Raw genomic sequence first — 16,999 nt, 5'->3', positions numbered from 1 at the left:
AACAAAAAATATTTTCTGATATGTGCATTTATTTCAAAAGTTATATTGAGAAACAAAAAGGAATAATTTTGCCACACTTTTTCCTCTAGGCATTCCATTTGTAAACACCGTCATAGTTAATTCCAATTCAATGTCCTGTGGCCCCTCCAAAGATTTTCTCAATATCACATTAACTTGGTTGTTGCTTTTTAAAGTGCTGAGAATTATACAATTAATTTTTTTTTATAGACTAAATGAAAATTAATAACTTACTCAAAATTCTTGTCTGTTGCCGACTGTATATTGCTATTTGCTTGTATGTGAACAATCCTTAGATCGAAGTCAATATTATCATACCAAAGTGGACCCCTCAATGTAAAAATGGCTCGACCATCCGGTGGTATTATTAGTTTGGAAACAAATGTTATAAAGTTATACGTGTAAGCTGACGGTTTTGAATAACAATCATCCCCTTCACAAAAATTAGTATTTTGTCGACACCTGCTGCAAGAACAAAAATTATAAATGTATATGAAAATTCTAAATAGTGAGTGGCTAAAGTTTCAAAGTGCTCGTTTGCGAAGAGATTTTATCTCTTATATACCTAATGTGAAATTAAACATTTCGATAACATTTCAATTCAAAATAGGATATTTTAAAGCCTGGTGATTCACCATTTTTAAACGCGTATTGGACTATTGCAAATGAGTCAGAATTAAAAAAAAATAAAATTAAGTGAAGCCAGTGGGCTTTGGGAGTTTTAGTCTAAAAGATCGAAGAAAAACGATTCTGAAAATCAATTTTTTTTTCGTTCCATGAGCCAATGTCCCAATCTTGCGAACAAATTACGAAATACCGAACATATTTGATAGTTTTTGTTTAATTGATGGATATCAAAACAAGAGGAAACGCTATTGTCAGAGGTTTGCATTTTTGGTTTTTCGTGTTTAATGGGCGTTAGAGAGGGCGTGGCTTGATCGGAAAAAAACAATTCGCATTGGGAGCATCATAAAAACCTACATGCTTAATCCGAACTTTCTATCTCTTATAGTTACTGAGATATCAGCTTTCCTAGAAAATCCGAAAACCGTCTTTTGAGCCTTGTGAGCGTATGGGTGGGTGTGGACGGATAGTAGTACCACTATAAGATGCGCTGGCATCTAAAGATTATACTTTCTGAATTTCAATTTTCTAGCTCCAATAGTTACTGAGATTTCAGCAATTTTAGTTTTTTGCGATTTGTGGGCGTTATAGTGGGCGTGGCAGGATGCTGTAATAAACTTGCGCTGTCCCGGGACCTCAAGAATCTTCATGCTTAATCTCATCTTTGTATCTGCTATAGTTCCTGAGATCTCAGCGTTCATACGGATGAACGGACAGACGGACATGGCTCAATCGACTTCGCTATTGATCCTGATCAAGAATATATATACTTTATAGGGTCGCAAACGCTTCCTTCTATCTGTTACATACTTTTCAACGAATCTAGTATACCCTTTTACTCTACGAGTAACGGGTAAAAAAGACGTCAATATCAGTTAAGAAGCATACATCGTATGGTTAAGATGCCAGTAAAATTGGCGTCAATGTGTTAGCTTTGCCAATCAGCTATCGAACTAAGAGCCTTTATTATAGAGACAAATTATTGCATAAGAAAAAGAAGCGTATCTTCAATAATGTTTTTTGGAGCTGGTTGATAAGGTAGCTTACTTATAGACAATCATTTAACCAATGATTTTTTTTGGTAATTTGGTAATTGGAATTGGTAAATATTTATTACAACATACAGATTTACTTTTAAACTTACTTTTTTTGGTCTGGATCAATAGTGTATCCATATGGGCAATCAACGGTTGTACATTTGTAGCTTCCTCGAGTGTTGGTGCAAATGTCATTCTAGACATACAAATAAAAATAAAATTCTTAATTCAAATTACAGCACAAGAAAGGGAATCTTGTCCTTATTTTCTTTCCGCTCATGCATTCGCAGGTAAGTGCATTTTTGAACGTAGTGCACTTTACTATTTTTTTAGTCAAATTCTCTTTTAAGAGCAAGCGTGTGCAGTATGTTTATGATAAATGAGCTCTTTTGGATTATATTTTAATTTTTTATTTTATTATTTATAATTCAAGCAACAGAAGAAAATAAAATTATTTCAAAATCTAACGTTGCTGTAATCTTTGCGAATTATTATTTTACTTTTATATAACCTGACAAAATTTTCAAACTGAATGGTTTGAAAAAATTGTATTGTATTGTATTATTTTGGCGAATGAAATACATACCTGGCCTGTGCAAACCTGATTTATAGAATCAGTTTCACATTCATTGATATCGCGACAGGAGTTCTTGTCTGGTGATAACATATACCCACGTGGACAGGAGCATTGATAGGATCCGGGAGTATTGATGCAGAATCTTAAATTTGAACACAGTAATTATCAAATGCTTTATAAAAATAAGTCGTTTTGTTTCTACCCCATGCATAGCTTGTAATCCTTATGCACTTCACATTCATTTATATCATCGCATGTGCGGTTGTCCTGTCCTAGTTGGTATCCGGAGTTACATGTACATCGATATCCTCCCCAAAAGTTTATACACTTTTGTTGGCAAAGACCCGAAACCTCTTGGCACTCATCGATGTCAAAGCATTGTGTATAATTATTATTGCCTGTTTTCTTTTGAAAGCCAGCTTTGCACTCACAATAGTAAGATCCTATCGTGTTAAAGCAGTTTGCATTGGATGGACATACCCGTTGATCTGTAGTGCACTCGTTTGTATCAGCACATACATTAACACCAGTGCTGAGGCGCTTAAACTCGTGACCTGTCGGACAGGTGCATACATACCCACCGTTTCGATTTCGGCATATTTGTCCTTCGCCACAATTGTGATCACCTGAATCGCACTCATCAATGTCTGTTAATTAAAAACATTATGTTAAATTTGTAAAAGCCAAAAAAAAATTAAATAAAATAATTGAAAAAACATTTTAAGAGAACTGCCTTTTTTTAAATATAAGTAATATAAATATTTCACTTTTTAGTAGGATATCCACTTGTTCGTGTTTTAAGCGAACTTTTTATTTATTATTATTTGAATTTAATTTAATAGCAGGGTAGTAATGATTTTGCGATATGTACCGGTTTTGGCAAAGAAATCAAATACTTCTAAAAATTCGGGTAAATAGGATAATCTCCTGTAGATGATGTTCAATTTTTGTAATGGGAGAAAATATAATTTTAATTTTTTGTAAGTTAAATGGCAGAGAATATGAAATTAACATTTTTTAACACTCTGTCTAAGTACCCGGTTTTTAATTATATCCAAATTTATATTTTTTATTTATTTAAAGTTTAAATTGCCAAGCCGTATAAATTTGTGCCGATTTTAAAAGAATCAGATTATTAAAATCAGATGGGTTAAATTATAGTTTTTTATCCATAACAATAAATAAGAGACAGAAAATAAAGATAGCAGTATTAAATAAATAAGTTTTGCTCAATTTAAATGAACAGCGTAAAATACTGTTTTTAAATACAAATTTAGTTGTTGTCTGAAAATGATAAATAGAATCAATAGATTTGTCGACAGATAAATATAATAGGAATAGAAAAAGCGATCTTGATGTCCTGGACAAAAAAATAGGTTTGACAATTAAGACTAAACCCTCATAAATGACCGTGCCAAAAGAATGACTTTTTAAAGGCACCGCACTTCCAAACGTTCTTGGGACCAAACAATAAGTGCGATTTTGTTAAAGCTTTTCAATTTTTGAAAGTATAGTGATTATTTTAATTTTTTACTACCTGTGCATGATTTTCCGTCTGCCGTTGATTTGTATCCGGGAGAGCAGAGAAGAAGGCCCTCGCATCGAAAATACCCATTCGTGTTGATGCAGCGTTGATGGTTACCACAAGGATTGTTTTCCACACATTCATTTGTATCTAAGAAAAATAAATTATTTCAGTTATTCAAAGCACTTACTATCTTATCTATTTAGCAATAAAAGATATTTATTCGTTAATTTCTGTAGCTCTTGTAAGAACCAAATCGACGTAGTTGGTGTAAATACTAATAAAACCAACGGCAAGAACCGTTTGTTACATAATATAATTTAAAATACGTTCTGTCGACTTCTAAATAAAGTTGTAAGTTCTTTAACAAATATTAAATTTTCATATTGGTATATTATAAAGATTCAGTAATGCCGGAGACCTTATCATATCCAAGGGTTAGATTTAGATTTTATCCTTTAAAATTAAAATCTTTTAGTTAAGGTAAATAATAAAAAATACAAAATATAATGTTTTTCTAGTTACCAACACATGCACCAAGATTATTTCTATGAAACCCAGAGGAACAGTTCATTTGGGATCTTGTGAAATTGCCAAATTTAAGATTATGGTGTGCAGCTGTTGAATATGGGTATTGGCCATGTTCTGAGGCTGATGGGGAAACTGTTGTTGACGTCGTGGTAGTGGTTGAGCTTGTGGAGAATTTTCTATAACATCGAAACGATCCCTTTGTATTGTGGCAATCATAGTTAGAAGGACAGTTATGCGTATTGAGCTTGCATTCATCATCATCTTAAATGAAAATTCATTTAAATATAAAATTAAGTTCAATGGAATTATGATAGATTGAAAACAAGAAGAAATGCTATAGTCGATTGTTGAGACTATGAGATAGCTGTTACCTGTTATTATACCCGTTACTCGTAGAGTAAAACAATATATCAGATTCGTTAAAGAATTAAAGAATTAAGCGTTTCATTAATTCATGGTCCGATTCTGCTTTTAACTGAACACATCTCAAATTAAAGAAAATTATTTCTCATCTTCATCTTCCTTTATTATTTTCTTACTTTGAAACTAAAATCCGAAAGCAGTGGATATGAATAATTTAATGCTCTATTAACAAGTACATTATTCCGAACCAGCGGCTCGTCTTTCTGGGGTGTGATAATATATCATCATTATTCACGTATCCGGTTCTGCTTTTAATTGAACATATCAGATCTTCGTTCGTATTTTCAGTATCATTAGTCATGCAAGAAAGGGATTTTTTTTAACAAAAATAAAAATTTTTTGGAAAACGTTTCTTTTTATTATTTTGTCTCTTGGAAACTAAAAGCCGAAAGCATTAGATTTGAATATTTTAATAACAGTTCTTTTTATACCCGTAACTCGTAGAGTCTTACGCCTACCAAGCTCACAAGACGGTTTTCGCATTTTGTAGAAAATCTGATATCTCAGTAACTATAAGTGATAGAAAGGTCGGATTAAGCATGTAGGTTTTTATGATGCGGAATAAATATATAATAACAGTTTTATGAGCGCATAATAATGCAGTAGTTTTCTACTTTTTAGCTTGCACATTTAATTTTTTTTGTAGAAATTTGAGAAGGCAGAATAAAAAAAAATAACAGTTTTATGAGCGCATTATAATGCAGGTCGTAGCGAATATCCCCAATGCGAATTGTTTTTTTTTCGATCAAGCCACGCCCACTGTAACGCCTTCAAAACCCGAAAAATCAAAATTGCGAAAATCTCGGAAACTATAAGAGCTAGAAAGGTGTGTTTAAGAATGCGTATTTAACAGATGCCCCTGCAACTTGCCTTTAGTTTTTATCCGGCCACACCCACTCTAACGCCCAAGAACCGCGGAAAACTATGTCGTACATAATAATATATTATATGTTTTCGTTTGAGCTTTTTTCAAATCGGAACATTATTTTGCTATTTATGAAGAAATTTAGGTTATAAGGCCTTACATGGGCAGTGACGTTACTATCAGTTACCCAACAAGCTTTCTCCGACAATATGTGGCGTGGCAAAATGAATATTTTAAAATTGTGTAAAACAGTAACGGGTATCTTATAGTCGCGGCATTCGACTATAGCGATTCTTCTTGTTTTTTTTGCCCAATAATATTATGTTTGTGCGAAGAAACGGCGACACGAGTAGACGGATAATCATAAAGCTCTTATAAATCTTATAGTTCCCGACATACGGACACACAATTGAACTTAATATCAGATTTTATACGGATAGATGGGCCGCGACTATTATTTCTGAAGAAGAATATATATACTTTATAGAGTCAGAAACGTTTTCTTCTACCTATTATATACTTTTCAATAATACAATACACTATACAATCATTCATCAAATGTTTATTCGTTTACTTCTTATAGAAAATATCTTTTAGTAGTTTTATTAAGTTCTCACCATCACAATTGCCAGTTTCTGCATTTAAGGTATAGCCTGTGCCGCAGCTTTGAAGACGCTGTTTAGAATAAGCTATGTAAAAGAAGCATCTTTTTATGATGTTAAAACATACCGTGCATATATATGATCCGATAGTGTTATCACATCTCTGAGTTGGAAGGCAGTTGTGGTTGTTTATTGAACATTCATTTATATCTATGGGAAACAATACATATTATATATTGGAAGCATAAAAACTAAAGATAAATTTAACATACCAACGCACTTATTTAGGGTTGCATCAAAATTGAATCCAGCCTGACAGCGGCATGAATAGCTTCCCACAGTGTTGACGCATTCCTGATTATTATTACTACTGCAGTTGTTAAATGTGCTAAGGAAGCACTCGTCTATATCGGTACAGTGGCCGTTTTCTAAACTAAATCCACTATCACATGACAGCTCTTTGATCGTAGTACATTTAGAACCATCTTTTTTGCAATCGTAATCATCTAGGAGAGAAATATGTTTATTTTAAAGTAAGATATTTCATAAGTAAGATTTTCATATTTCCATAATTAAAAACAGTTACAGTTGATAGAGCATGAAATCTTAATACCTGAGTAAGATAAAATATGCGATGCTCAGACAGCGAAAAATTAGCATGAATAGCAAAGGTGAATTATCTAAGCTAAGCCAAAACGGATAGATTTGAGTATCTGCGGAAGCAGAGTCAAATAATTCAAAATCAAAGTTGATTTAACCCGTTTATGGGAGTTAGGGAAAACTAAATCAAATTTACGAAGAGACGTAACTGTTAGAAATTTAATAAGATTGTGCAATCTGGAGAATGGACTACGAGTAAAAAAATCATTTTCTCATTGTACCATTGTATCCATCTCACTATTCTAGGCAAAACAAATCCGTTGTAGCAAGCAAGTGATACCATAAATGCTCTGTTGAAGAAAAGGAGCTGTGCTCCTTGCTGTTCAATTGCACATTTCCGAAATACCTAGTTATAAAAATGTGGATGCAACTTTTAGTCTTGTCCACAAATATAAATTTGCTATAAGGAGATACGATCTACTGATTTTGAGGGATATGGTATACCACATTACTCTATGTATAAGGGATTTACAAATTAAACCTCAGTTCTGTTTCCCCATATAAATATAAAACATTACCTCTTTTAAATTGTTTCCTTAAAATATATATAGTATGTTACCTTTACATTCATCAAGTTCACTAATATAGTGAAATCCTGGGGAACAATTCTTTGTTTTCACGTCTAAGCAGTGGTATCCGCCATTAGTATTATGGCAGTATTGAGAAAATTTGCATTCGTGAATATCTTCCCTGCATTCATCAATGTCAATGCATTTTTTTTCTATTTTATCCAAGTGGTAGCCACTAGGACATATTTCACTTTTTTCTGGAGAGCATGTTACGTTGTTGTTATCTAACAAAAATCCGGGATGACACTTACATTGATATGCGTCATAAGTGTTTTCGCATATGTGGGCGCAAAGGTTACCAATTTTTCCACAAATGTCATCTAAGGGGAAATGTACACGAATATATTTAGGGTTTCGATTAACGTATATAAATAACTTACCGTCACCGGTTAGAATAATAGTACCGTTCATATCTTCTTTTGAATCCAATCGGCTTTCGCCTTCTTCAATGATAGAATTGTCATTACTGATTTGATCAATATTAGATTTTGTGCCATTAAAATCTTTCGCCCCATAGCAACAAAATCGATATGAATCAATTGAAGAAAGAAATGAAAATAATGGATCCTCACAATTGACTTTACTTGCTTTAACTGCCAATCCAATTTGACAAGCACGGCAACATGTTGAATAAGAATTAAAAGTAAGAGTTCCTTCGCTGTCACAGCGAGTACCTTCCAAAGCAGCGAGTCGACCTAATTCACAATTTTGATGGTCGAGTTCTCGAGAACAGCATACGTCAAGTGTAGAATGACAAAGCCCAAGCCAGAGTTGTGGGATTATTGATAAAGATATATCGACATTTTTGCAAGACGCTGAGGCTCGTGCATGTCGAAGCCCACCTATACAGCATTTTCTTATATAATCCGATATGCTACCTAAAAATTGCAATTTATATTTTTAAATATATAAATATGTTTATTAAGTTTGTTTATAGGGAGAGCGAATTGGGTCTCGGACAATAATAACGGAATTATTTTATAAGAACTTTTACATTGCAAGTATTTATTAAAACATTTCGAGTGTATTTGTTAATATACAACCATGTAATTATGTCTATATGTGTACATAGTATCTACCTTTATCCAGACAAAGACCAGTAGTTTTTGAAAGAATGCAACCATCATTATTATTATATTTATAACAAGAAGACAGTTTAGTGCCGCGACTATAACATACCCGATATTTTTTTACAATATTTTAAAGCATTTATATTGCTAGTCGAAAGGAAGCCTTTTTCATATGATGCTTTTACCTTTATTTTTATATAAATACCGAAATAATGTTCCGATTTGAAAAATCTTTTGTTTTTGACAACAAAATGTTATACAAAATCAAACGAAGACAAACATTTTAATAATATGGACTAAAATTCCTTGCCACTATATAGTTATATACAGACTGAAAGACCTTACCGTTGATATGTAATGGAGTTTCCAAAAGAAGGCATAAAATATCTATTATATTTGTTATCAGGAATCAAGACAGCTTTGGGGTGAAAAGCGTCCTATTTAGGTTTCATTTTCACACTTTTTATGTCATGTGAGTGTATGTGTGAGTAAGTAATTACGAGTATGTGGTTCTATGGCATTTGCTTTTTGATAAGAATCACTCGTCGTGCATATCTACCTGTTTTCGTATGTTGGAATTAAAATTGGGACTCTGAAATCTAAGATATTTTTGCGCAGCGTTTGTTCGATATGTATGCTTAAGATGATACTGCAGTTCAAGTTGTTTCAGCAGTTGTCCACGCCCACTTTTTTCTTAAAAACTTGAATATTTAAGTTTTGCGGCCTTTTAGGCCTTATATGGGTAGTGAAATATGCATATTTCACTACCCATATAAGGCCTAAAAGGCCGCAAAACTTAAATATTCAAGTATGCCTCGTCAATGCCTGATGGGAAATTAATATTTTACAATTTAATACAAATGTAAAGGGTATCCCATTGTCGCGGCACTTACAAAACTAAAGTTTACACAAGTTAGAAACTGTGTACAATCTCTTGATTTTCGATTTACCGTTAGCAATGCTTTCCCATATATAATATATTTTATATTGTTTTCCTATCATTTAGTTGCCTAAAAATTAAGATAAATAAAATTTTTTTAAATGTTTTGCAACTAATTGCAAATCTGTTGAAGTAATTGTTGAAATGATTTCCAGTTTCTCGGAAATGATTTGTATGTTTTATGTCGCCCGGAAAGCTATGAAAATCTATATCAATCAATGGAGGTGGCAGTAAAATAAAGGTTTGCGAACTTTCCTATCTCATTCTATAGCAAAAATCGAAATGAGCAAAATTGATTTTCAGCTTCAAATGGGCTCATGCATCTTTAAAGAATACTTGCGGAGTTGAAAATTGTGGCTAAAATTAAAACCATAAGTAAACAGTATCATAATATAATTTTAAACTTCCCTTTATTTTCAAAAAAGCAATTACCGAAAATAAAATTTATACATACATTGTACATATGTATGTAAGTAAGTACATATGTATATACAAATATGTAGATATGCATAACTTTGGTTTGTATGGCTTTAATATGTTTCTATTTGTATGTGCTTCTCCTCATTGCATATTAATTAATAAAATGGTCAATGAAAGGGTGAAGGGCAGGCAAGTATTGAATACATTATGTAAATCAAAACCAATTTAGCGAAGATTCCTTTATAAAAATTGATAAACTGTAAACTGCTGGGTCTTTTCTGCTTATATATGTACATATGTATGTATGTACTTTACTTAGAGAAGTGCATAAGTAAATGCACTCTTAGATGCTGCTTTTATGTTGTAGACCCAAATTGGCCATCTTATCAACATACATACATACATAAACGACAAGCAGGCTTATTAGCCCACAACATATGTACATATGTATATCGTACATATGTATATCATATGTATGTACATACATATGTAGGCAAGAATAAAAAAAAAACATTTTACTTACCATTTGCTAATGAGACATGACTTCCAATCATCAATAAGCAGATAAACCCACATAATGTATACAACATAGCGGTTTAAACAAGAAAATTGCTCACAACAAGCTTTAAAATAACAAATAGAGAGCTAAAAATTATCAGACCTGACAATGGGTGAAAAACTAAAGAATGTTTGTGTGAATACGCTCATTGGAATTATCTGCTATTTAGACCTACATATACATACATACATACATCTTAATATGTACATAAATATATACATATGTTATATGTTATGTGCATATGTATCTGCATTCAAATGAAAGCAAATACATAGATATTTATGTATGTCTTTATTTATTTTTAGAACAGAGTGTTTCAGAAGGAAGGAGAGTGTTGGTCCCTAGGCAAGTCACACATGCATTCATACATGCATATGAATGTATCAAAAAGACTATTTTCTTATAGTTTAGATTACTTACAGTATATTAAGAAACTGTTTACACAAAGGAATTTAACTAAATTTTTTACTTTGCGTTTAAAAAATAACACTTAATATTCAATGTACATTTTTTCTAAATACGTAGCTATCATATATAATGTGCTTAGTTAGTTAGCAAAAACATAAACATAACATTGCAATGGGATGGGGTTAGAAATAAAATCTTAAGTTTACACAAGTTTGACACTGTTAAGAAACTGTTTGCACACTTGCGTTTTTCGATTATTCTTTCCTCTTGAGAAAAACGGTATTTTTTTTATAAATTTCTGTAATTTGTTTTTAAAAAAAGTTTTTGAAATCGCATCGAAAAGCTTATTTTTAAGATGCTCTGAAAGAAATTGACCTTTGCTAACCAAGTTAACCTTTTGCACCATCTTTTTTGGAAACATCTGTTGCATAACTGGTTGTGACGTCACTGCCTATATAAAGCTCTATAACCTATGCAGATTTTTTAATAAATTGTGAAATATTTGATTATTTATTGGTAAATCGATGGGTATTGACAAGAAAGTTTTTTACAAGGTCAAATAAAACATACATTTTAAGATGAAAGTCGCAATGGGCAGATGCTAAAAATTTGTTACGCTTTGGTGGCATCATTGATCCCATCATTCTGTCACTTATATCTCAGCGTTCTTAGAGAATACGGCACTTTTTCGTGGTTGGTGGGAGTTAGGCATAGCCAGATAATAGGCTTGTATATGTTTATTTGATTCTAACCTTATAGGTTTTATACATTTTGAGATCCCAGCGATTTTGGTTCTCCGTGTTTTGTAGGCGTCGCTGTACATAGAAAAATAAAAATCATCACTCATTTTACTGACCCGCCAAATGCAAAATATGTTCTAAATTGTAAGCAGAATTCCAGTGCAAGAGTTCAAAGATTTTCCAGGAAGAAAACAAAATAAATTGCGTTTGGCGACCGAATGAGGCGGAAGGAAGAAATCGAGTAATTGTTAGTGCATTATCGCTTTGGCTTGGAGACGCTAATAAACTAGCGCTGCGTATGAATCTCAAGAATCTGTTATATTAATTCCACCTATGTTTCTTATATAGTTCCTGAGCGTTCTCAGCGTTATATTTATATTTATATTTATATTTATATTTATATTTATATTTATATTTATATTTATATTTATATTTATATTTATATTTATATTTATATTTATATTTATATTTATATTTATATTTATATTTATATTTATATTTATATTTATATTTATATTTATATTTATATTTATATTTATATTATATTTATATTTATATTTATATTTATATTTATATTTATATTTATATTTATATTTATATTTATATTTATATTTATATTTATATTTATATTTATATTTATATTTATATTTATATTTATATTTATATTTATATTTATATTTATATTTATATTTATATTTATATTTATATTTATATTTATATTTATATTTTTATTTATATTTATATTTTATATTTATATTTATATTTATATTTATATTTATATTTATATTTATATTTATATTTTATATTTATATTTTTTTATTTATATTTATATTTATATTTATATTTATATTTATATTTATATTTATATTTATATTTATATTTATATTTATATTTATATTTATATTTATATTTATATTTATATTTATATTTATATTTATATTTATATTTATATTTATATTTATATTTATATTTATATTTATATTTATATTTATATTTATATTTATATTTATATTTATATTTATATTTATATTTATATTTATATTTATATTTATATTTATATTTATATTTATATTTATATTTATATTTATATTTATATTTATATTTATATTTATATTTATATTTATATTTATATTTATATTTATATTTATATTTATATTTATATTTATATTTATATTTATATTTATATTTATATTTATATTTATATTTATATTTATATTTATATTTATATTTATATTTATATTTATATTTATTTATTTTATATTTATATTTATATTTATATTTATATTTATATTTATATTTATATTTATATTTATATTTATATTTATATTTATATTTATATTTATATTTATATTTATATTTATATTTATATTTATATTTATATTTATATTTATATTTATATTTATATTTATATTTATATTTATATTTATATTTATATTTATATTTATATTTATATTTATATTTATATTTATATTTATATTTATATTTATATTTATATTTATATTTATATTTATATTTATATTTATATTTATATTTATATTTATATATATTTATATTTATATTTATATTTATATTTATATTTATATTTATATTTATATTTATATTTATATTTATATTTATATTTATATTTATATTTATATTTATATTTATATTTATATTTATATTTATATTTATATTTATATTTATATTTATATTTATATTTATATTTATATTTATATTTATATTTATATTTATATTTATATTTATATTTATATTTATATTTATATTTATATTTATATTTATATTTATATTTATATTTATATTTATATTTATATTTATATTTATATTTATATTTATATTTATATTTATATTTATATTTATATTTATATTTATATTTATATTTATATTTATATTTATATTTATATTTATATTTATATTTATATTTATATTTATATTTATATTTATATTTATATTTATATTTATATTTATATTTATATTTATATTTATATTTATATTTATATTTATATTTATATTTTATATTTATATTTATATTTATATTTATATTTATATTTATATTTATATTTATATTTATATTTATATTTATATTTATATTTATATTTATATTTATATTTATATTTATATTTATATTTATATTTATATTTATATTTATATTTTATATTTATATTTATATTTATATTTATATTTATATTTATATTTATATTTATATTTATATTTATATTTATATTTATATTTATATTTATATTTATATTTATATTTATATTTATATTTTTATATTTATATTTATATTTATATTTATATTTATATTTATATTTATATTTATATTTATATTTATATTTATATTTATATTTATATTTATATTTATATTATATTTATATTTATATTTATATTTATATTTATATTTATATTTATATTTATATTTATATTTATATTTATATTTATATTTATATTTATATTTATATTTATATTTATATTTTATATTTATATTTATATTTATATTTATATTTATATTTATATTTATATTTATATTTATATTTATATTTATATTTATATTTATATTTATATTTATATTTATATTTATATTTATATTTATATTTTATATTTATATTTATATTTATATTTATATTTATATTTATATTTATATTTATATTTATATTTATATTTATATTTATATTTATATTTATATTTATATTTATATTTATATTTATATTTATATTTATATTTATATTTATATTTATATTTATATTTATATTTATATTTATATTTATATTTATATTTATATTTATATTTATATTTATATATTTATATTTATATTTATATTTATATTTATATTTATATTTATATTTATATTTATATTTATATTTATATTTATATTTATATTTATATTTATATTTATATTTATATTTATATTTATATTTATATTTATATTTATATTTATATTTATATTTATATTTATATTTATTTATATTTATATTTATATTTTATATTTATATTTATATTTATATTTATATTTATATTTATATTTATATTTATATTTATATTTATATTTATATTTATATTTATATTTATATTTATATTTATATTTATATTTATATTTATATTTATATTTATATTTATATTTATATTTATATTTATATTTATATTTATATTTATATTTATATTTATATTTATATTTATATTTATATTTATATTTATATTTATATTTATATTTATATTTATATTTATATTTATATTTATATTTATATTTATATTTATATTTATATTTATATTATATTTATATTTATATTTATATTTATATTTATATTTATATTTATATTTATATTTATATTATATTTATATTTATATTTATATTTATATTTATATTTATATTTATATTTATATTTATATTTATATTTATATTTATATTTATATTTATATTTATATTTATATTTATATTTATATTTATATTTATATTTATATTTATATTTATATTTATATTTATATTTATATTTATATTTATATTTATATTTATATTTATATTTATATTTATATTTATATTTATATTTATATTTATATTTATATTTATTTATATTTATATTTATATTTATATTTATATTTATATTTATATTTATATTTATATTTATATTTATATTTATATTTATATATTTATATTTATATTTATATTTATATTTATATTTATATTTATATTTATATTTATATTTATATTTATATTTATATATTTATATTTATATTTATATTTATATTTATATTTATATTTATATTTATATTTATATTTATATTTATATTTATATTTATATTTATATTTATATTTATATTTATATTTTTATATTTATATTTATATTTATATTTATATTTATATTTATATTTATATTTATATTTATATTTATATTTATATTTATATTTATATTTATATTTATATTTATATTTATATTTATATTTATATTTATATTTATATTTATATTTATATTTATATTTATATTTATATTTATATTTATATTTATATTTATATTTATATTTATATTTATATTTATATTTATATTTATATTTATATTTATATTTATATTTATATTTATATTTATATTTATATTTATATTTATATTTATATTTATATTTATATTTATATTTATATTTATATTTATATTTATATTTATATTTATATTTATATTTATATTTATATTTATATTTATATTTATATTTATATTTATATTTATATTTATATTTATATTTATATTTATATTTATATTTATATTTATATTTATATTTATATTTATATTTATATTTATATTTATATTTATATTTATATTTATATTTATATTTATATTTATATTTATATTTATATTTATATTTATATTTATATTTATATTTATATTTATATTTATATTTATATTTATATTTATATTTATATTTATATTTATATTTATATTTATATTTATATTTATATTTATATTTATATTTATATTTATATTTATATTTATATTTATATTTATATTTATATTTATATTTATATTTATATTTATATTTATATTTATATTTATATTTATATTTATATTTATATTTATATTTATATTTATATTTATATTTATATTTATATTTATATTTATATTTATATTTATATTTATATTTATATTTATATTTATATTTATATTTATATTTTATATTTATATTTATATTTATATTTATATTTATATTTATATTTATATTTATATTTATATTTATATTTATATTTATATTTATATTTATATTTATATTTATATTTATATTTATATTTATATTTATATTTATATTTATATTTATATTTATATTTATATTTATATTTATATTTATATTTATATTTATATTTATATTTATATTTATATTTATATTTATATTTATATTTATATTTATATTTATATTTATATTTATATTTATATTTATATTTATATTTATATTTATATTTATATTTATATTTATATTTATATTTATATTTTATATTTATATTTATATTTATATTTATATTTATATTTATATTTATATTTATATTTATATTTATATTTATATTTATATTTATATTTATATTTATATTTATATTTATATTTATATTTATATTTATATTTATATTTATATTTATATTTATATTTATATTTATATTTATATTTATATTTATATTTATATTTATATTTATATTTATATTTATATTTATATTTATATTTATATTTATATTTATATTTATATTTATATTTATATTTATATTTATATTTATATTTATATTTATATTTATATTTATATTTATATTTATATTTATATTTATATTTATATTTATATTTATATTTATATTTATATTTATATTTATATTTATATTTATATTTATATTTATATTTATATTTATATTTATATTTATATTTATATTTATATTTATATTTATATTTATATTTATATTTATATTTATATTTATATTTAT

The 16,999-nt window shown here is 22.8% G+C and overlaps 1 protein-coding gene across 2 annotated transcripts; it reads right to left on the bottom strand.

Annotated features, from left to right (window-relative positions):
* Window positions 1–11: 11 nt before the first annotated feature.
* On the bottom strand, window positions 12–11,010 carry LOC108108884 (fibulin-1). 2 transcript variants are annotated; one of them, XM_017217105.2, is made up of 14 exons: window positions 10,841–11,010; window positions 10,385–10,484; window positions 7,812–8,309; window positions 7,422–7,751; window positions 6,475–6,708; window positions 6,330–6,412; window positions 6,218–6,275; window positions 4,307–4,573; window positions 3,794–3,931; window positions 2,459–2,903; window positions 2,266–2,398; window positions 1,787–1,875; window positions 253–483; window positions 12–196 (listed from the first exon to the last, which is right to left on the bottom strand). In XM_017217105.2, the coding sequence occupies exons 2-14, from the start codon at window positions 10,449–10,451 to the stop codon at window positions 34–36; spliced, it is 2,736 nt and encodes a 911-aa protein (XP_017072594.2). In that variant the 5' UTR covers window positions 10,452–10,484; window positions 10,841–11,010; the 3' UTR covers window positions 12–33. The 2 variants fall into 2 exon arrangements, with proteins under 2 accessions (XP_017072594.2, XP_041674532.1); XM_041818598.1 differs by lacking the exon at window positions 10,841–11,010 and having other exon boundaries at window positions 253–480; window positions 10,385–10,568.
* Between the last annotated feature and the right edge of the window lie 5,989 nt (window positions 11,011–16,999).

This window comes from Drosophila eugracilis, unplaced genomic scaffold, assembly GCF_018153835.1.
Source record: "Drosophila eugracilis isolate 14026-0451.02 unplaced genomic scaffold, ASM1815383v1 contig_341, whole genome shotgun sequence".
Taxonomy (NCBI): Eukaryota; Metazoa; Arthropoda; class Insecta; order Diptera; family Drosophilidae; genus Drosophila; species Drosophila eugracilis.
The sequence above is the reverse complement of the archived record's forward strand: the minus strand, read 5'-3'. Positions and strand labels throughout refer to the sequence as shown.